This window comes from Larimichthys crocea, chromosome VI (genome assembly GCF_000972845.2).
Source record: "Larimichthys crocea isolate SSNF chromosome VI, L_crocea_2.0, whole genome shotgun sequence".
Lineage (NCBI taxonomy): Eukaryota > Metazoa > Chordata > Actinopteri > Sciaenidae > Larimichthys > Larimichthys crocea.
In genome coordinates, this window is record NC_040016.1 from 20618741 (window position 1) to 20642328 (window position 23588).

Sequence of the window (23588 nt, forward strand, 5' to 3'; positions counted from 1 at the left end):
TTACCCAATCACAGAATACATTTCAGAGATGTTTATTCAGGAATAATGTCAGTAAATCGTTCAAATTAAGATGAAACTCAACCTGACGTTAATTCAAGTTTGTTCATGGTCTCAGAAACACACCCAGGTTGAGATACTGCGCTTTAGAACAATCAAAACACCCGTGCGGAGACTGATTCTGGGTACAGATGATCTAGCGTCTGAAATCCTGACTGTCTTTGAAATCCGGTTTCATCATGCTCCACCACCACACCAGGCCGAGCTCAAAGAGCCAGCACCAACAAAGGCTGCTTCATGTTTTCTGTTGAAGTTGCACTTGAACTCACCACAGAGACCTCTGATCCATGTTCTGTGCATGCTTTACAGGCTGAAAGAAGCCGACTAACCAAACCGAATATACTGCTGGGAATCTGACTAAACTACTCCAAATAACAATATGAAGGAAGTACATCAATTTCTAAGGTTGTGGTACCCCGTAGAGTGGTTTTGTGATTTGGGCTCATGCATATGAATGTTTTTTGTTTTTTTTCCCCGAAATGATAGCATCAGGAGTGTGGACATTATGTTTTGAGGAGTGTATTGTGTGAACAAGCTGCTGTGTGTGTGATCATGGACATACCTCTAAAACTCTCATGTCATGTTTGGCTGCACTTAAAGGGATAGGTCGTGTTTTTTGAAGTGGGGTTAGCCCTCAGTACAGTTGTCATGAACAGGGAAATTAGCTCCAGAGACCAAAACTGTTTTTTGTACCAGGCTGTAAACATGACTCACTTCTGGAGCCAGCCTCAAGTGGACGTTTGAGGAACTGTGTGTTTTTTCTTCACTCCATGGCCCCAGAGGTTTCTGCTTGGGTTCAACATGTCGGACTCTACTGTAGAGGACGCGCTGTGTCTTTTATGCACTAATGAAAATGTAGTTATATATATATATATATATATATATATATATTTGTAATCACAGTAGATGCAATGACAAGAAAAAGTTGTTCCCCCTCCAACAGGTCTTTGTTCAGGGAGTGAGCATCACGCCTCTGTGAGTAACTTTAAGTTCTAATCTGCATTTTCGCATTTTCAGCAGCAGAGTTTCAGCAGAATTGGATCCAGTTTCATTATACAAATATAACTGCACAGGGAAAAGCCCAATCACACACACTTACACACACCTAAGTCTGTTTGTGTGTGTGTGTGTGTGTGTGTGTGTGTGTGTGTGTGTGTGTGTGTGTGAGAGAGAGAGAGAGAGAGAGAGAGAGAGAGAGAGAGAGAGAGATCCTATTAGAGAGACAGACCTTGAAATAGAAATCCTTTGACAGTAAAATGAGTGGACTGAGAGAGATCTGATGACAACATGGAGGGAAAGGGACACGCAGAGACAGACAGACAGTGAGACAGTGAGAGGGTGAGACAGGCAGAGAGAGAGAGAGAGAGAGGAGTACAAACTGTGCGTGAATCCTATCCTTGCGGAGGGGGCCGGCGGCAGGACCCGGGAGAAACCACCGAAGTTAAAAAAGCCTTCAGCACAGTGAAGCTCGCGACAATGAGTGAAGACATTACCGGTAATGAGACGTCTGGCCCTTCAAATTAAGGTTAATATTTGACATTACAATAAATGTTGAAGAGACCTGAAGCTGCAAAATAAAAAAAAGTGTGATCACTTAAACATTAAAAAAATATTTTTCCCCCGATTTATATTTGTAATAAATTCTGTTTAAAATTCAATTTCCACTCCGCAGCTGCTCCGTCTTATTTTGAAAAGCACTGATCGGAAGTCCCATTCCGCCTTAACGCGCGCGTCTTTACGCAGCGGTGTCTGGCACCCGGTGCGGTGCGCACTGCTCTCCATTCCTCTCCAACTCAACGTCAGTCTGTTAGAGACCGTCTGAGCGCGCGCACACACAACTGTGCCCCTCTCACACACACACACTCTCTCTCTGACACACACGCGGGCACTGAAGCACACACACACACACACACACAGCTCGCTCTGTCGGACCCGCGGAGGAGAGGAACGGAAAGGAGACAGCTCCTGTTTATCTGCGCTCCAACTTGTCTCTTTGTGTCTTTTCTGTGTCTTCTTCTCCACCAATGCTCGGATTGTATCCCTGTCCTCACTCTGATTGTCACTTCTGTCCCGAACTAAGGAAAAGCAGTTTAAGGACCAGACGGGAGTATGTAAAATAATCCGCACGACTGAGCCAAACAAGAAGCAAAAGAAGCAAAAAAGAAAAATGGATAAACGGAGTTATTCTCACGTTTTGCCTGCAGCTTTCATCCACTTTGTACTTTTGGGATTTACTGCTGGACAATTCTTTCCAGGTAAAGAGATTTATTTAATTAATTTTACTCATATTTTGATGCTTTTGTGCTTTGATTGTTTCTTTTTGAGCCTGATTCCAGAATAAATGGCACAGCGATGAGGTGGTGGCGCTTCTGGGGGATTTAAAATGAGCTTCGTGTTTTATTGTCGGATATTGTTGACGGTAAAACATCCATAAAGTCCGTTTTAGGCACGTTCTCAGTTGTCAGTTTTTAAGCACATTGTTGATTTGAATTCATACCCGTGCGTGCGCGCAGGAGTCTTGACCCAGGAGCAGGAAAATGTCCGGAGGGAGAAAAAAAAAAAGTCATAAATCACTTTGTTTGTGGAAAGAAGTGATTTATGGCCGAGCACGCGGCGGGTTTTTACTGATAATAGTGTAGTTTGACTCCCGGTGACCGCTGGCATCAGCTTATTCCATCATACCTGGAGTGTGCCTGTGCGCACCGGGGGGGTTTGCTGTGAAGTTTTTGGACGCTTCGTGAGGTTTTGCTCCATGTTCGCCGCTGCTGATGGTCAATGAGTGTTTTTATTCTGTCGGTTTTGATTCGCTGTGAACTCGCTGGGTGTTTGGACCCGGTGCGTCTCCGGTTCCGTCTGAACTGTTTGTCAAAGCGTCACTTTTAATGAATTTCTGCAATGATGAGATTAATATTTTGACTTGTGCCACAGCACGCGCATCAGCCTGGTTCTTGTAGAAGTCCGCGAAGCTTTTTATCCAACTTAAATAACTGATCTGACATCTGATTTATTTTCTGTGTTGCTTCTTAAATAAAGCATCTTCACTCGATGCTGTAATATTTCAGTCAATATGCGGCTGCTCGGTCTTCATCTCCCGGGGGTTGCAGCTCCGGGATCCCTCACCCAGTCCGCAGCAGCAGCAGCGTCTCTGCTCGGCACTCTTCTGGCACTTGTTACGCGCGGGACAGATTTGGAGAGTTTTCGGGTTCTCGCTGTTTTCCAGCGTTTGGTCGAATCACTGATGGTTGTTGCTCGTTATTAATCTCAAACTGAAGCTTTGCAGATGATAGAAAATCAGCCAGGAGCTGGATTACAGCTGCGCTGACGGAAAGTTTGCTCCCACACATCTGCTGCATGCTCTCCACATGAGATTCAGGCTGATCATGGAGACGGAATCAGAGCTGATTTCGAAGTTAAAATATATCATGAGTGTTACACAGAAATAAAGTCAGCTGCATCACAGTAACTGAAGCATCTGGCTGGGATTCGTTTGGATGTTTCGCGTCATCCATGAGTTAAAAGCGGCCTCTGTGTTTTTTTAAAGACTGTAACAAAAGGTGAGACTTCATCACACCAGACGTCTGACCGTGTCCTCTGTTGTAACTCAGATGAACTCATATTTTCTAAGTTCAGACGCGACATAACAGGAGGAATCCTCTGAAATGTTTTCAGTGGACTGCAGCAGCAGATCTGTGTCCGCCTCTCTCTCGGCACCTTCTGCTTGGTATTCATGACCTGTAAGGCTGCAAAAAGAGGCTACTTTGAAGGGAAGACTGGCTCCAAACACTCAGTCCTCCCTCCCTCTCCCTCTCTCTCCCTCTCTCCCTCTGTCTCTGTCTCCGGCTCCTGCGCTGCAGCGCGGCGGAGCAGCAGCCCCCTCTCTCAGACCCCGTGCGTAATGGCGCAGCGGAGGAAACCGCTACACCCTGCGCGTTATGGTGGAATAAAGAGTCTAAATGTGGATGTCAGAACGAAGCCTTACATGACAGAGACTGTGCTGTGCATTGAGATGAGCAGAGCAAACAGTTTTAAACCCACATTTAGGAAACAAGAGCTGCTCCTCCGTGGACACGTCTCTGATTTTATATTTCATTTAGTCAGACTGGGAGTTTTTCTGGGATGTGTGTGTGTGTGTGTGTGTGTGTGTGTGTGTGTATTTGAGAGAGACCTCAGGGATATTTCGCATGCTGCTGTTTGCTCATGTGCCGTTAGGGGGCGATATTGGTACATCGGATCTGTCCATCATCACACACACACACACACACACACACACAGACACGCACACACACACAGACACACACACACACCCATCCACAGAGCAACCAGAGTGATTCTAATAACCTTTCTTCTTATTCCAGCTGCTGCGTTTAGTTTCAATCGTCCTTAATAAATGATAATAGACTTTAATCCAGTGATGGAGAAAATGACCCTCTCTCCCTCAGCCTGTCTGTCTGTTGTAATCACCCTCTCATCCATCCTCATGTACAAGGTCTGGCTGGTGTGTGGTCGCCGGGCCAAACGTTTTTAATTTTCAGATCGTGTGGTTCTGATCGCTCTCACGCAGGTGAAAGTTTCTGCTGCTGGTGTCAAAATCTCAGGATATGAAACTGTATCTGCGTCTCTCAACACTTCACTTGTAGTGAGTGGTAAATGAGTTTTTTCAAACTATTTGTCTTCCATGGTGGGAGCAGCTGTTTGTGTCTGCCTCCAGCAGATTACGCTGATTTCCTTTGTCCATGAAGGAGATCTGTCCATAACCTGTCCATAAGTTTTTTTAAAACATTTATATCCTGTTGACCTTCACTCAAATTCAGCTTGTATCCTGTATTAGTCACGTCCCCCGTCACTGTTCACTGTTGATAAGAAGTGTCAGGTCTGTGAACTTGTGACGTGCGGCATGTCTGAAAAAGTTTGAACAAAAGTTGATCAGATCAGATCAGAGGACTTTTTCCTTTTTGTGATTTGGGTGAACTCGCCCTTTAAAAATGTCTCTTATGTTCAACAAAGCGAAGGCCCGTGTGTGTGTGCTCCTGATTCATGCCTTTGAGCTTCAGTGATCACTAATTGTTGAACATCCGGTCGGATCTGGAGGTGAACGACTACGTAGGGCGTCGAGGTTTGAGTGTGTGTGTGTGTGTGTGTGTGTTTTCAGGGAAACCAATTTACAATTTATGTGCCACTTAATTAGATTTCTCTGGCAGTAAGGACAGAAGGGGAAAGAGTGAGAGACAGAGAATGGAAAGGCGAAAGAGAAAGGGATTGTCCACGTGTCTCTCTGCCTCTCCTTGACTCGTTCGCCGGGGCGTCGACATGTTGGAGGGGACGCGGAGAAGTCTTTGGCTTTGATCAAATTAACAGCCTCCAATCCCCCAATTATAGAGCCCTTTATGTGATTAGTGGTGTGTGTGTGTGTGTGTGTGTGTGTGTTGTGCTTCATATGACTGTGACAGAGGCAGGGTCATGCAAACAGAGGTGAGAGGAAAGGTAAAAGTGAGCAGAGGAAAGAGGCAATGAGGGGAAGAGGTGAGAGGGCAAGGGTAAAGAATGGAAGACTTATATTTGGGGAAGAGGAGACAGAGGGGGGATAGATGAGCTCAAGAGAGAAAAAGAACAGGAGATGGAAAAGAAGGAGAAGATGTAAAGGAAGGAGGAGATATGGTAAGAAAGGTAAGATAGGAAGAGCGTGGGAGAAAAAAGACAGGGGACGTAGTATCAAGGAGAAGAGAGAGAAGCACCGTGAGGAGGAAGAAATAAGGAGGCCGGGATGAAGGGAGCACTAAGACAGGAAGGAGAAAGAGAGGAGATTGGTGAAAGGACAAGGCTGTGGTAGAAAAGATGGTCTCGTCGGCCGTTGCCTCGTTCATCACTTCTGTCTAGACGAGATGAGGCGGAGGAGGAGGAAGAGGAGGAGGAGGAGAGAACGACGAGAAAGCAGAGGGAAGAGCAAAGGACGAGTGGATGGAATGACAAAGACAAAGGATGACAGGAGGTCAAGAAAAGAGGAAAGAATGACACTAAGTTGATTATGTCTCACTGTCATCGACTGCCTGAGTGGCTATAATTGTTTCCTCTGCTCTGTGTGTGTGTGTGTGTGTGTGTGTGTGTGTGTGTGTGTGTGTGTGTGTGTGTGTGTTCAAGTGTGTGAGAGAGAGAGCTTCATGACAGGATGTCTGTCACCTCGTGCCCCACTCTGTTTAGTATGCCGTCCATCCTCCCTGTGTGTGTGTGTGTGTGTGTGTGTGTGTGTGTGTGTGTGTGTGTGTCTGCCTAATCCACGCCACTTATTCTATTGGCCTGACTAACTGACAGCCTAATAGCGCGGCATGGTGAGTGCCGGGGCGTCGCGCATGTCTGTGTGTGTGTGTGTGTGTGTGTGTGTGTGTGTGTGTGAGAGTGTGAGTTGGACATTGAGTGAATGCTAAAGTGGATAGCGGAGCTGAAAGAGTGAGAGAGAGACCACTTTCTGCACTCAATGATATGCACTTAGAGAGAGAGAGAGAGAAAAGAGTGTGAGGTGCAGTATTAGTGTCCGGTTACACCAGGAATGTGTTCACATGCCACCACGGAAAAGGTGGAGCTGGGAACAGAGGGAGTACTCACCTGTGATGGCACCCACCTGTCAGTCAAAGCTGTCACACACTCCGTTGTTCAAAACTGTTTTTTTGTTTCTGCTGTGAAGTTGGCCGTTTTAATATGTGGTCCTATGGAGAATGATCCGTTTTTGTAACCAGCTTCAAGCGGCCGTACGAGGAACTGGAACTTTTCCACGTCGGCATTACTTCGGAGCCACGAAGGTTGCTGATTGAGCCAGCCACAGTAGTTTTGTCACGAACCTTCCTTGTGGGCTGCCGGTCTTTGATTGGTTGAATGGAAGACTTATAGTTAGGGAAGAGGAGAGAGGAAGGGGAAGAGGTGAAAGGGCAAGGGTATAACCTGACCCTAAAGATTCATACCACATAATGCACCAACCCTGATTTTACGCCAGGTCGTGGACAGTTATTTTACATCCATCCCCTCTCTCCTGACGCTTCCTCGTTCTTATCCTAGGTCATCAAATGCTTCATCACGCAGCCTTGGTGTGTCATTTAAGACTGGTTCAATGTTAAAGTCAACGTGATCTGAACCAGTTCGTCAGATCAAAATAGATTATGACAAGTTCAAAAGTTTGAGAGGCCCCTGTTTGCCAAAAAAGAAAAGTAACATTAAAAAAAACAAACTTAAAAACAAAAAGTATCTTCTTCTCTCTGCGTGCTTTGATTGAATTTGTATTTGTCTGGAAGCTCATGTGCAGTTACCAAAGTCATCGGCCTGAAAGCAAGAAAAAAGTTATTTCCCTGCAGGAGGCAAACAGCACTGAGTCCTCCGGTGATGGAAGACGGTCTCAGACTGACGGTTGTGTCTGTCGGAAAGCGAATCAGACGATAACACAGCTTTGAAGTGCACATCTAATGGAGAGACAAGAAGAAAATGGATATGTAGTGGCCCTGAGGGCAAATTTGCTTGGGTGCGTCAACAGAAGCAACAGTGCAAACAAAACGTACAGCTTCAGCAAAGACGAGCAAGTATTCATCCATTGTTACTACAGAAAGATATTTCTTAAAAGGTCTGAGGATATCCAGTGAAGTGTCTTAAAATGCATGTATTATGTATACAGCATGAAAATAAATGTTTACCCACCTGCAAAGGATTTACAGCAGGACAAACAGGACCAGTCAGTCTCAGAGGAGTGATCTGAAGGAAGATTGATGATTTTCATGATCCAGGCATTGGTAGAAATCCTCATAAGTGCAGTTTGTATTCATGTGTTTGTCAGCGTATTAAAGTCAGAATGCAAACACTAATGAATAATAACTAACAAATGTTGGTTCTGATGGCTAATTGTTCTGATTACACATGTTTTAAAGTAAGTAACACTCTGAAAATCTGATTCCCTCGCAGTTTTTACTGCATGGTAACATAGACACAAGCAGCATCACAACATCTTCAGTGAACATACAGATATATTCCAACTTTCACGAGCAGAAATCACCAGCACGTCGCCCAGACATCTGTCTAGCAGTAATGGGGTCTAAATAAAAGACGTGCCTGGTGGACGCTGGAGCATTATCATTATCTGGTTAATTACAGTTAATTCATTCATTGCATAAATTATACAAGGATCATTTTACAGCCGTCTATAAATTATACAGCAGTCACAAACAGTGCGTCCTGAAGCCTCAGTGTTGGAGGGGCATGATGGCATCCGAGAGGCAACTCAGCACGGAGAAATAGAAATGAAGTTGTTTGTGGTTGCTGTTGTACCAGATCAGAGCAACATACATAAGTATTACTTCAACAAATAACCCCTCCATCTGTCACTGCTCATCCTCATCAGGTTCATGGTGGAGGGGTCATAGGCTGGAGTCTATCCCAGCTGACTGTCTTTGGACTGTAGGAGCAAGCCGGAGAAGGGCCCAAGCCGAGGTTTGGAACCAGGAACTTTCTTGCCGTGACGCTACAGTGCCACCCACTGCCCAAAATCAGCAAAAATGATTAACAAAAAGACGCCATTAACACTTTTGAACATGATACGCAGCTCCCTGGGTCGTGAACAGTCTTGTACAGTTGCATCCTGGGAGTTGGGTTGCTTCTGAAAGTGCTGTGGTACTTTTGTTTGGATCACAAACACTGTCTAGAACCGCCGTGATCAGCTCGGTTGAAATGTGCTGTAGTCTCACCCAGCTGGAAACTTCCAAGAACTCACACAGAGGGCACAGGTTCAGGATCAGGTTCAGGCACAGGATCAGGATCAGGTTCAGGCACAGGTTCAGGCACAGGTTCAGGCACAGGTTCAGGCTCAGGTTCAGGCACAGGTTCAGGCACGGGTTCAGGCACGGGTTCAGGATCAGGTTCAGTCAACTCCCCCCCCCATGTTTGGATGAAGGTTTAATTCTGCTCTCAAAGTCTCAAACAGCAAAACAAACCAGTCGCGATTGGGCTGATTATGTCGGAGGTGTAAAACATACACGGCGCGACACATTAAAAACTTCCCTTTCCTCTAATTAAAATAACTGCTGATTAATGCAAGAGGTCTTAACGAAGCTTAACAAGGTTTCGAAGTAATTAATCCATATTTAATAGAAGATGTTCGGGAAGAGCGGCCGAGAGCTTGGCTGCTTAGTCGGCTGAATCAACAAGCTTTGGAGGAGAGAGGGGGGAGGAAGATGAGGGAGGGGAAAAAAGGGGAGAGGGTGGATGTGCAGATAGAAAATAAAAGGAGGAAATGAGACAAATAAGTGTGGGTAGAGGGAGGGAGGTAATAAACAGAGTTATGGAGCTGGAAGGGAGAGAAGGGAAAGGGGAGATATTAGATGATATCTGAGCATCCTTCACTTTATTCTCACAGTGGATAAATTTAATTTATGTCAGACTGTGTGGGAAGTCTTACCCAGAAGATGGATACACAGATGTAGCCAGAGCCACTGTCGGGTTGTATGAAAAAACATTTTCTATAAAACTCAGAGTACAAATCAAACTCTACTTTAAGACGATAGATGGGCTGTTATAATTCACTTAAATATGATTCTAGATTATTACAACTTGGGTTTGATTTATGGCCGGTGTTCCCATCAGTACTCTTAGATCTGGAAACACTGGGACATTACAAGTGCAACAAATTCAAACAGGTTAGTAAAACGTATCGGTAAGAAAATAAAGCGTTGACTTACTGTAGGTGTGCACACACAGATTTCCTGTGCAATGAGCGATACACTCACTCTAAACTTTCCTCCAAATAAAGTGGGTTAGATAATCTGATCGATTGTTTGTGCTTCTTGTCTGATCGGACTTTGTTTGCGATGCAGTCTTCTAAGATTTCAGCTTTGGTGAGTTCTCTTAACTGTTACCTACATATTTGGTACAGTATTTATTCCAACAGGTATTGGACAGATTGCTACAACATATGTGTACAGACTCTCATGGGTCTGTTTTTGTTCCGTCCTCAATGCGGTGAGCAAGTGCATCAATAAACCTTGTGGTGAAGTAGTTTCCTTTTTTCTGTTATACAGTGGTCCCTCGTTTATCGCGGGGGATACGTTCTAAAAATAACCTGCAATAAACGAAATCCACGAAGTAAGTTTTACAATTATTATACATGTTTTAAGGCCGTAAAACCCCTAACCACACACTTTTATACACCTTTGTACAGGCATTTTGTACAGTACTTCCTTAGTTAATCAGGATGCAGAACACATGTGCGGTTCTCCCTTAGCCAGTTTAGGACGCAGAACACAATGCGCGTTCATACTGTACAGTACAGGGACAACTGTATACCATTGTGATTCTGCAGAGAGTGTTTTATTTTGAAAACTGAGAGGATTCTCTATGCCTGTCCGGGGTCTAACTTCTCGTCTGGCTTGATCTGCTCTGTCCAGCTTGACAAAACCTCAACATCAGACTATAGGCGCGTATTTGAAGCTCATCTCCGGCCGGTGGAATTAAAGCTGATGATGATGTTGGCGATCCTCTGGCTTTTTTTCTGGCGCCACGATGAGGCTGACAGAAGTTGAGTTTGGAGAAGTAGCTAAAAATGTCAAGAAAGGGAAACACACACATGTTTGTACTGATGGTGCAGGGTGCAGTGTTGTAGTCAGGTTAGCATGGCTGATATTCAGCAGGTTTCGTTGGGTGAGGCCGTCTCGGTAAATGTTGCATTGCAGAATTCACAGAAGATGTCTTCTTCCACTTGAGTGCGTGTGAAGGAGAGTGGGGAGGGGTGACAGCCTTTAACACTAACAACATTTCAAATGACATATGAATGAAGTTATTCGTTGCATCTGAAGCCGGAAGTTCGACATCCGATCTCAGTAACGATGTTAAGAAATAAATCAATATAAGGCAATGCACAGGCAATTTAATGATAATGTGCTCTTAAGCGGTCATGATGTAAAAGCCTCTTTGTCTTAGATGGAGACAAGACAGAGTTTAAAAAATGTGGTCGAGTTCTGAGAGACGAGACCGAGACAAATCTCTGCTGGTGTAGGACCGGAGTGAGAGGAAGTAGAAAACTGATTATAAGAGAAAATAAAGTTGGTAAATAAGGAATGAATTAAGGAAAGCCAGAGGTTTGGAAGGAGAGAGCGCAGCAGATAGAGAAGAAGAAGAAGAAGAGCAAACATCATAATATTTGGTTGGCAGTTGGATTTCGCCTCATTATTTACTCTCACACAGACACAAGCACACACGTCCTCACTTGATGAAACCGTCTTCTAGTTGTTTATGGGCTCTCAAATACACACAAGTGTACACAAACACACACACAGATGCACACACTTGTGCCCTAATCCAGCATCTGCTCACCTTTTCTTTATCACTCTTTTTTTTTTTTCATTCATTCACCCCACACAGATCCATCTGCTGACACATCCACCCACATACGGTTCCATCGTCTTATCCATCGTCCATCCTTCTGTCAGTCACACAAAATCGCTACTAAGAAGTGTGTGTGTGCACAAACACTACTTGTGTGTGTGCGTGTCGAGCTCAGATTGAACGCTGATTAACAGATAATTGCCTGTGTCGTCACGGGTTACGGGATGCAGACAGACAGACGGCTCAGCAGACAGGTGGATGGACAGATAGACAGAAAAACCATTTCCTCGGATGGGGAGCGCACAGAGGCAGCCGCTACACCCGTCACTCACGGAGAGGTGGCGAGAAGGGAGGAGTGATGGAAGGAGATAAATAAGCGAGGGAGGGACAAGTGAAGCGATGAGGAGGAGGAGGAGGTGGAGGAAGAGGTGAGGGAGCGACCGGCCGTGGAGGATAAAGGGCAGAAATGACAAATGATGGGAGGAGGTGAGGAGGAGGATGAATAAAGATTGTTGATTGTGGAGGAGGAGGTGTGGAAAGTTGGAAAGGTGAATTAGAAAGAGGGACGTCTGGAGAGATAAGGAGTCAAAAGCCTTTTTCATTACGTAAACGTGCTGCTGGTTCTACATGTCATCCTCCGAATGACCTTTTCTATCTCAGTAATTCTGTAACATGTCAGCACGGCTCCAGTTTCCAATCCAGCGCTGTCACATGAACATAAGAAGGCAGAGATTGAACGTACGCCGTCTCACACCTTCACTCAATCTGTAATTTCTCATGCAGGGTGGAAAACGGAATCGGTTTAACAAAGCATGAAATTCTGCGAATGAGTCAATTCGATATCTTTCAGGAGATCCCTCTCCTGTCAGATCAGCCAACACAGATGTGTTTTCATTGATTTCCTTTCCTCTCCTGCAAGGCAAAAAAGAGCAAAAACAATCCCACTGATCATCAGACAGAAGTTTTAAACATTCATCCATGCAGCACGTCAGAAAAAAGGGAGAAAATGAATTTTTATTTGATCTAATAAATGATCAAACTGATGATTAGTGAAAAAAAATGTGTGAGCACTCGGCAGCTGCTGTAACACATTATTTAACGGTGCTAAACTATGACAGTAAAAAGCCGTAAAATATGAGTTTGTCTATCCAGTCATACTTTGAAACCTTTATTTATAAAGCATTTACACTAAAGAGAGTTTATACAGAATGAAGTAGCATTTTATATGACAGAGTGTTAATTATACAGTAGAACACTGTAATATATAATAGCAGTCTTTAAGTTTTTCAAAGTAAAATCTACAGACACGTTCAAATATGGAATTGAAACGTCAACACTATATGTGAAATCAGCTAATATACCTTTACTGTAACATCAGAAGGTTTACTGTATTTATTGTGGTAAAAGACTACAGTGTAGTCATTAATAAAGACCTCAGTGTTTAGTCATAACTTCTGTAATCCATCATTAATGCAGCCTGAAAGTGATCTGACAAGCGTGCTCTTCCTTTTCTCTGTTAATGTGGCAGTACCACCACTTGACCAGAGCCATTATGGAACATTTAACATTTAACATTTGAGATCTATGCCAGAAAAGCTCATGAAACCACGACTTTTGCAGAAAGGTGAACCAGTAATGCTCCATATCCTGTGCCATAGAGAGAGGCAGAAACAAACATACAGGGAGACATATCCGTACAGGCGGAGAGCCGATCTATATTTAATCTGTGTCTCTGTCCTTTGTTCTCTGCAAAGAACTTCACGAAGCGCCTGTTTGTTTCTAAACCCACTATAAATAAATTCACATCAACTTTGACTTAATGGAAAGCTAAAGAGCAAATAGCGTTTTCACTGTAAATAACACAGAGAGACGTACTGAGTGCATATTTTTAGATGAAAGCTGCGCACCAGTAAAGTCTTCCCACCGAGATAGAGAAGGTGAACACACCGGGAGAGAAAGAGACGTTCTAGACATTCACAGTGTTGCAGTACTTTGTGCTCGAGTGGAACTCGTAACTTCGTGCATTACCGGCTGTGCAAATTTGCTTAAATTTGATGCAAATGTCTTCTCATGACTCAAACTGAAGAGGGTTCTGGGTAATGAAGTTTTGTTTAAGGGAATTCTCTCAATGCAAGTCAGACAGCAGCAAAATGTTACACAGCGACAGCTTGTAAAAGTCTGGTATTATTGGACTTTATCTTCAAGATAATCACAGACTTACTGTTTTATACCTTTTACACCGCTGTAAAGAATCGCTTGTCATGTAGTTGAAAAGAGGTTTGTGTTACAAAATGCTGTTTCAACCTCTCTCTGCAACCTTTGAGAGAGAATAGGCTGCACTGGCTGCTACTACAAGCTGCAGATAATTGCAGAGCAGATGCTGGATGAGACTTTGTTGATGGCTACCGCTGAGTTATGAATCATAGCTGATTATGAATATACTTTAGGTCCTCCACAGTTGTGTGCGGTAAGATAATGGTCCATTAAAACACTCTTAACATGCATGGACCCACACGAAACAGGTGCATGACCCATTTCAGCTCCATAAGTGTAGTTTGAAATAGTCTCATCATTTTAAAGCCCAGACTCGAGTCCCAGTTAATGGCAGGAATGCCATCAACAGATTGGTGCTCCGAATTATTAAACGTAATTCTCATCCCGGCAAAAATGTCCCACTGACTGTACACATCAGATGAAGGAATGCATGATGCAGTTTCTCTAATTTATCTAATCGGAGACTGTTCTTATGTTTGTCAATCGTTCAAATGCCTAAAAGGATGTTTGTCTCTTAGAAGTGTAAAATCTTGGAAGTCTTATAAGTATAAAATATACGGGCAACATATCACCAGAAACCTGCAGAGTCTTACAGTCATCAGTCATAAAAAATGGCAAAATTTCAACCAACCTGCTGAAACTCTACGAGCCGACCAGGTAATACTGCTGTCTTAGCTCAGTCTTTAGCAAGACCATCGTAGCAAAAACATATATCAAGGTCATCTGGAATGGTTTAATAGCCAACATTACCAGTCCAGAAGAAATCCTGCAATTCAACATCAAATTTCATCCTCTTACACGTCAAGAGCAATCTTTAACGGTGGAAAGCAACGCAAATGTTGACTTTGGTGTTGCTTTCTATTCTATTTTATTTTGACATGCATTTTAACCCAGACACACACATGCAGTACAAGGTGCAAGGGCTCATAGACATGCAAATGTGGAGAGAGATGGTGGAGTGATGGGCAGCCCCCCTGAGAAGCGCCCAGCGAGCAGTTGTAGGGGATCGGTGCCTTGCTCAAGAGCACCTCGGCAGTGCCCAGGAGGTGAACTGGCACTTCTCCAGCTACCAGTCCACCTTCCATAGTTTTGGTTCATGTGGGACTTGAACCAGCCACCGTCCGGTTCCCAAGCCAAGTCCCTATGGACTGAGCTACTGCCGCCATTTAGCATGTATTTTCTTGCCAGCAGTGGGTGATGGTGGTGATATTGGTTCTTTTATTGACTTACTTGGGGCAGCGCTACTTCTTCATCCTTTCATTTTGGACTGAGAGCAGATTGGCAAGGGCTAGACTAGCTGGTTAGCATGCCGACTTCTCAAGATATCTCTGCAACACGATACATAGACGCCTTCGGCAACACATCAACTGTCATGTTGATAATTTTGAACATTTTACACACATATTCTTACATGAAACTTCTTCAAACATCCCTGAACTCCGATCCTGCCATCACAGCGACAGTGACGGCAGACTGTAAAACTGTGACTGTGCCACCATCACATGCACTGAGAGAAACTATCATCCTGCTGATTGTCGCATCTAATCAGGGATCATTTTGGGAGGCAATCAAACCAGCAGTTTTGTTGTTCAGTATGTGACAACATTACATAATCTACTGCAAGTCAAAATGTCTTTCTGTCAGCCTTCACTGTGACTTTTCACAAGATTTCAGCCGTTTCATGTTCAAAGTTATCAGCTCCAGATAATATAAATCCCATCACTGCATGAAAGTTACGAGTGACTTCCATAACTTTTGTCTCACTGCCACAACCCAACAGAGGCTGCAGCTGTTTGAGAGCTCTGGTCTTACACTATCAGGCTGTCAGTCTGTAGCCCAGAATAGCATGACTGACAAAGGCGCAACAAAACCCGAAGAAACGCAATATGAGTGGCAGCCAGCCAACTGTGTCGACCCTGTCTGTATTTCAGAGAAGATACGGCATGAGAGCGGTCCTTTCCCTTTCGGGAGATTAGAGAGGAATCAGATAACGAGAGAGAGGGAATTAGAAAGAGAGAGCTTTCTGGATAGATGGAGAGAGAGAGAGATGAGCTATGGAAGAGGGAGTGACAGCGCACGACGTAAAACGAGAGAGATAAAGGGAGACAATGAGAGGAAGTGACGGGGTGAGAGACAAAAGCAACGGCACAGTGACAGGGAGGGAAAGTATAATAAGGTATAAACAGAGCGAGAGATGAAGAAGGATGTTCTCAGGTAAACAGAGGGAGGAAAAGGTCAGCGAAGAAAGACGGAGATGGGAGCGGAGAGGTGGACGGCAGGAAAGAAAGAAGAAAGGTGGCAAGTTTGCTGTTAATGGACGTGATTTAAGACTTTTAAGGAAGGATTTAAAGTAGAGCTAATTCACCATGTTCAATCATAGATAACCTATTAGAAGATGTGTGGCGACGTCGAAGTATCTCCCAACTTTAACAACTCTTGTTGTATCCAAGGATAAAAAGAAACTAAGACTGGCACGGCGACGCCTCCTGATGTATGAAGTTTAAAAATACTGAAGCTATGGCTCACAGAACTGAAGGACACACGATTCATCGTGGAAGACAAGTTGGAAAATCTGGAGAAATTTAGGCAACTTTGAGTTTCATCTCACAGAGCTGGATCTGAACTGTCGCCCGGGTGTGGATGGGTTATGGGCTGGAGGTCTTGTCGTCTTATTATCCTGTTTTTCCAAAAAGTTAACCACTTTGTTATCATAATTATCGCTTTTTCTTTATTATTTTATCACCTTTGAGTGTGCTCTTCTTCTCTTCTTTTGGCATTATGTTTATATGGAAAAGGAACAATCTTTGCAAAACTGCCATAACAGTCACACACACACACACACACACTTGGTAATTTGTTTCCCCGTCCTGTCTGGTGTGTAACTCCTCTGAGGGAAAGAGAGAGACAGAAGAAAAAGAGGAGAAAGATAGCGACGGAGAAGGAGTGTGATAAGAGGAGAGTGTTGGGTATTAAGGGGTATTAGTGCGAATGTAAGCCATGGACAGTAATGAACTACCCTGCTGCTCTGTAGACCACCAGCTTTGGCACTGAGCTCCTGTGTGTGTGTGTGTGTGTGTGTGTGTGTGTGTGTGTGTGTGTGTGTGTGTGTGTGTGTGTGTGTGTGTGTGTGTGTGTGTGTGTGTGTGTCAGTGTGTCAGTGGAGGAGGAGACAGCTCTGGGAAGGTAACAAGGCCCTTGTCTTATCCCTCTTGAGGTCCTATTAACCTTTGCTCAACATTCACACACACACACACACACACACACACACACACACACACACACACACACACACACACACACACACACACATTGTGTCCTCACTAAAGAGATTTAAGAGCTGGTTAATTGGTTGGCTGAGGCTAATTTTCTGTTGAAAGTTAATGCCACCGTCACACACGGCTCCCTGTGGAGAGGGTCAGTGTTAGGCTGGCTCGGTGTGTGTGCATGTGTGCGCACACACACACATATGCAGCTCTTCTTTTTTTTTTTTAGCTGTGTCTTCTTTAGGAACTCATAACCAGCGTTGTATCAGCTACTATCAGGCTCATATGCAAACAGCTGTGCTCATAGAAAGAGAGTATGTAGTTTGTAATGTTTCAGTGAATGTTGGAGATCTTAAGTCACATTAATTCTTGTTTCTACTAAAGTACGATCACCTTTTATGTTTTAGTTGAGCACGACGGACAATCAGTAAGCCCTGGTCATGAAGACCAAAGTGTTCTACTGGTGATATAAGGATGGAGCGGGTCGGAGATGTAAGTGGGTGCCTTCGAAGGAATCCTGATGAGAAGACGATGTAAAGCGGATAAGATGGCTGTGATGCGGAGGACCATTTGTAGATGGTTGAGAGATGACTTCTAGCTGGGATGATGTAAAAGTGATGATCTGTAGCTCGGGTTGTAGTACGACTGATCCTAAATGAAAGAAATCTGAATTTATTTTAAGATCTAGGACATGTCTGCACACAAACAGTTTAATTCTCTCACATTTTGTTCATAGATTCTGCGTTAGTTAGCACTTCTCTTTTGCCAAGATGATCCATCCACCTGACAGGTGTCAAGATGCTGATTAAACACCATGACTGTGACACATGTCTGCAAGGCAACGGGTAGTAACCAATCAGAGGCAGAGTAGAGTGGGTCATGCCTAGTGGCATAAAAATAGGTTGGTAGGCGCAGAATATAGGAGTCATCGTGATGTGTTCAAGTGCAGATGTTTGATCAGTCAGCCTTTGTGCCACGTCTGTGGGTCGGCCTGGTGTGACAGGGAGTTTATCGGACACGAGGATGTCAGCGTAGAAAGAGAAGTTCATGTTATCTGAACCTGGAGGCTAAAAGCGAAATGGCCACCAATAAAAATCTGAAACCGGGTGCAAATGCGCTCGATGACGAGAGACTCCAGAGCAACATGGCTGCTCGTTAGCCAGTCAACAGACCCGTGCACAGGCGCTTAGACATATGGAGCCATTATGTATATGTGGGCTATTATGGAGCTGCAGATGCCGATAACATTTGACTCAATGGCCTCTTTTCATGTTCTCCCATCACATACACAGGCTACACACACACACACACACACACACACACACAGACACACACACACACACACACACACACAGATGTATCCATTTGACATGCAATTCTGCCACACAAGGGCTTAATGCTAATAAAACACATGAATTTGTAAGTCATGCACGTTCCTTAACGTATGTGGAGAAGACACAGTTCGTACCTACGCAGGTGTTTGGAAGATCAGACCAGACCTCTGCTCTGGCTTCATTTTGGTGTACAGTATATCCTGAGAATGACCTGAGGGAAAAGTTTAAAGGTACAGCCACAGTAGCTTTGGTTTCTAAACAAATAAAGAGCAGAGATCACAAAGTGTCAGCAGGATATGATAAAGCTGCATGTTGAAGTATGTGAGTGTAAAATTGAATTAAAATCTTATTTTGGTGAAGAAATCACTGAAACGTGCAGCTGCACAGGTTTCTTTTGGAGAAACAGTGAGGGAGATTCATGTCAAGTGCAGCGTGTGCACAACAAGTAGCAATCGCTGTTAAAAGAAGCAAATGCAGATGTGCCAAAAACTGCAGTTCCTCAAACGTCCACTTGAGGCTGGCTCCAGAAGTGAGTCAGTCTCCATAAGTCCCCATGTTTCACAGCAGAAATAAACATGTTTACAGCCTGGTACAAAAAACAGTGTTGGTCTCTGTAGCTAATTTCCCCGTTCATGACAACTGTACTGAGGGTGAATTTATATACAACTCACCTGTTCACATTATATTAAGGCTTAAAGTTATGCAGGATTAAGAATGTGGACGCTTTGATTGACAGGTGGGTGTCATCACAGGTGGCTTGTCTGAGCAACCAGCTGTCATTCAACCTGCCTCAGGTCCACTGACGATCCACGTTGTTGCAAGTGACACCTGTGTTTTTTTAAAGAGTGTATACCTTTTTTTAATTTTTGATTGGCAGCATAATACAGATCGAAAGCCTATTTTCTAACAAAGCATAAATGTTTTACTTCACTTTTATTTCAAATTTAGGACTTTTAAATAGTCAAATGTCAGAAAGCGGCGTGTTATCATCGCACAAAGACCGCGAGTCCTTTTAACACAGAGTTGGTGAAACACTCATTCATTGTCATTGATTGAATTCATCGTTGTCTGCAGCCATTCAGTCATTTTGTGGCTAAATGCCACCGGCTGTGTTCAGTCACAGCATCCCGCCAGCCTTGTTTTTCATTATTTTACCTGTTACCTGTTTCAACAGATCCGACCCGCTCACCTCTCAGTACAAAAAGAACGACAACCCAACATCGCTCAAATGCATTTAAGCCGTAATGCAATCAGAAAGCAGCAGGTCAGATATGCAAACAACATGCTAATGGTATGCAAATGAGAACCGCCACTGGACCGGTCTGAATGCTCGCTCTCAACTATTGTTCCCAACTGACGAGGCGAGTGGACTAACGAGCTAAGGAGGCACCTAAAGTTAATTGAATTTTTGAAGATTGGATTGTGAGTGTGTTATCAGGTGGACGTCGAGAGAAAAGAAAGAAAGGAGGAGAGAGAGAAAGAGAGAGAGGAAGAATATTCAGTGATATCAGATGCAACAGAGTTTGTAAAGACATGTTTCATTTTCTAATTATTGTTTCACCTCTCTACTGGTTTTAATCTTTCTAACAAAGTTTCTCTCTCTCTCTCTCTCTCTCTCTCTCTGGTTGAGCGAGCTCGAGATGAATGGCTTCAGACAGTAGAAAGTAGAACACCTGTTTAAAAAAAGGCCTCCAGTTTACTCTGCTGGCTCACAGGCAAGGACAGCGGTATTTGTGTGCGCGGCCATATGTCGTTCTGTTTGTGTGGCTTCCAGTGTGTGTTTGCGGGATGTGAACGTAAAGCGATACGGGTGACTGTGTGTGTGTGTGTGTGTGTGTGTGTGTGTGTGTGTGTGTGTGTGTGTGTGTGTGTGTGTGTGTGTGTGTGTTTGTTTGTTCCACATCCTCCAGGCAGTGTGGAGGTCTACAAGGTCACAAACTTCTACCAAGTGTGAAGGTCTGTGTTGGTTTTGTTTTTTTTGGAGAGACTGCCTCTCCTAAAAACCCAAGTGTGTGTGTGTGTGTGTGTGTGTGTGTGTGTGTGTGTGTGTGTGTGTGTGTATCCAGTGGGGTTCCTAATTTGTCTACACACTCATACTCGGTGAGTTTATGCTGATGATGTTTCATTTTATTTAATTAATACATAAATTAATAGAGTAGATTTAATGACCTGGATTTCAAATGGCAACGCAGGAAGAGGAGAGGCGACGTGACAGTTTCTGTGTGTGTGTGTGTGTGTGTGTGTGTGTGTGTGTGTGTGTGTGAGGGATAGAGGACTTTTGTTCACACTCTCGCATGCCCAGGGGTGTGCACGTGTCCGACTGAGTTTTTTCTTAGTGCTGCACATTCGTGTGTGTGTGTGTGTGTGTGTGATTGGCAGCAGTAATTGGTGTCTGGTTGGTAGCGGAAAACAGTGAATGAATACAGTCATGGAATACTGATACGAGCAGTTCGGACCTTGAATACCAAAACACACAAACACACACACACACACACACACGCACACAAACACACACACACTGACCTTTAAACCAAACACTCAAACACCCGACAACATAAATACAGATATATCACATACTGTAGTCATTTGCTCTTCCCTCTTTTTCTTCCTCATCAGCTCCCAGATAAACTTTTCAGTCTGGACATCACGTGATGCTCTCCAACAAATCTGACTGACTCCGAGCTCGCCACCACGCCCGCGTGCCAAACATTTACATACAACTAAACGCTAATACAGGAGGAGGAGGCAGCTCAGAGTTGTTGCATGCAGACTGAAAGTGCCAAATGTTTAAATGGATAACTCGCTCCAAAGTCGCCTTGGTCAGTGGTCCTGTGCTTCAAACTAGGATGCTGCAGGTACTCCTCGAGCGTAATTTCTGGATGCATCTCGTCTGGTGTAACGCTTCGATGTTCCATTGAATCAGGTGACGTGAAATAAAGAGCAAGAAAGTACATATGGAGAAGGCTGAGTGGATTGATGGGTCAGTTAAAAACAGGACTTTTACCTGTTGATGTCACCTGTGATACCAAAATATGACACTGTTATATTACTCACGTTACCCACGCCCACTTAGAGACAGGTAATAATATACCATGCAGATAGTAATTTGTTACCTTCTGTCATAGAAAATCTTTGCTTAAGTTACTTATTACTTATGTTATGTTATAGTGCATACTTATTTTAACTCACACAGAGTGACTGAACCAAACTATGACTCGTAAATGTTTTTTTATTTTGAAAGTCTAACCTGATGTTACAAATTAACTGGACTGCAGAGCCCGGCATGTGCAAAAAAACTGATGCTAGAGGGGAACCTACCGGTGTTGTAGAACGTCGGCCGGTCTCAGGACCAAGATCGATTGTTAAAGGCCTCCATCTCATCTGGGAATGGACCGCAGTTTTACTTGGTCTCGTCTCAGCCTCAGACAAACAGACAGACTCTGGATTTTAGTTAAAAACTGTGAGGATATCACTGAATTGTCTGTGTATGTTATGATTTATTTGTTAAATGTCTGAGGGGAGACATCAGATATATACTGTTTGGTCTTGGTCTTGACTTGGTCTCGGTTTATTCGATCCTGACGCAGCTTTAGGTCAAATCTCTTGTCGTGAAAGTTGGTGTTTTCCAAAACATTGTCATCATTGTGACGATCAAAAGTCCTGAACTTCCATTTCACGCTCTCTCTCTCTGTTTGTTGCCGTATAGTTTGATGCTAAAGAGCACCCAACAGTCAAAGCCAATTGTTAGCTTAGCTACACTGCATAAAGGTTAGATACTGCATTAGCATTTAGATGAGAGAGAGAGAGTAATTATACCTCGCTCTGTGGTTCACATAAGTGATTGGTTGAGTGTGTGTGTGTGTGTGTGTGTACATGTGATAATGAATTTTCACACATAACTGTCTGTCATTTGTTTACCAGCTGTGGAACAGCGCTCACCGGTGTGCGTGTGTGTGTGTGTGTGTGTGTGTGTTGTAGAGAGCATCCATTTGTCAGCTCTTGTCAAGAGCTCCAGATGTCTGCTGACACATGACCAAGTTTCGTCTCATGTGTGACTTTGCACAGACAAGCGATCCTAAAATCTATCTAAAAAAAAAAATCACAAATCAGATCAGAAACGCTGAACTTTTCTCAGGAATCGATGTCATTCACACACATTCAGATGGTGTCATTCTGCTTTTCAGAAAACCTCAAAAGCAAAATAAGCTGCTAAGAAGCTGATAGTCTGTTTGATATGAAGCCTCACATGGAGAATGAAACACATTCCTAGAAATAGAGCAAACTTCTCAAATGCATCGTTTTTAATTTAGTCTCAGTAAAACAGCAATAATGCTATTCTTGTCAGGGTCACACCTGTGGGCAATTTAGATCCCCCAGTTACCTGCATGTCTTTGGACTGTGGGTGAAGCTGAAGGACAGAACCCAAGCAGACATGCAAACTCCCACAGAGAGGTCCAAGCCGACTGTGGGGGTTTCAAACCAGGGACCTTCTTGTGTGTCAGGTGACAGTGGTCACACTCCTGCACCCCCCACCATAGCCCCAAAAAGTTTAAGAGCTAGATGAAGTGCTTCAGATTGCAAGCAAGAACATATAAAACTTACCGTAACATTAAAAACACAGCAGTAAAAGTACTAAACGAAACAGAATAAACCTGGAATCAGATGAAATCATCTTTGATTTAAAAGCCTGCTGCGTTTCCTCTGGGGCGTCCCAGGTTTCAGTTGTTCTCAAAAGTACAGACCTGCTGATTTGAGACTGCATGGAGAGATTTAGAGCTGCAACACAAAGTAAAAACATCTGACACTGAACAAGTGGACTCCCTTTGAAGTTTCCTTTCATAGCTGCTCTACTTTGACTTTGCATTGTTGCTTGCGGCTTAAAGATAGAACGTCAAGCCTGGACGAGGCAAAAAATGTCTGATGCCACCACAGAACGAAACTCACACATTCTTTGAAAAAAATAGGCCCTTAAACTTAGCAATACTAGGAACACACACACACACACACACACACACACCACACAGTGTGTAATAAGTTGCTGTCGATAGCACCTTGCACGACACGACATTTGCAATTAGAGGACTCGCGTGCCATTTGTGTTTGTGAGCGTGTCATTGAGAGCGCAGGTTAAAGGTTAATTCCCATTAATACTGACTGATAAACCACACCGACTTATCGATCGCTCCTCTCTTCTGCCCTGCCTCCAACCTCCTCTGTTTCCATTCGTGTTTTCCTCCTTTTTGTCCCTTTCTCTTCCTCCCCGCTCGCCTCCTCTCTCTCAAGGATTATCCCCTCACTTTGTTTTGATCGGTTT

The 23588-nt window shown here is 43.8% G+C and overlaps 1 protein-coding gene across 13 annotated transcripts in view; it reads left to right on the forward strand.

Moving 5' to 3' along the window:
* Positions 1-1819: 1819 nt before the first annotated feature.
* Positions 1820-23588, forward strand: part of ptprt (protein tyrosine phosphatase receptor type T) — a 345472-nt gene continuing 323703 nt past the window's right edge. For all 13 annotated transcript variants that reach the window (XM_027279178.1, XM_027279180.1, XM_027279182.1 and 10 more), the window contains exon 1: positions 1820-2312. In XM_027279178.1, coding sequence (XP_027134979.1) covers positions 2225-2312 — 88 coding nt within the window. In that variant the 5' untranslated portion in view covers positions 1820-2224. The remainder of the gene's footprint in view (positions 2313-23588) is intronic.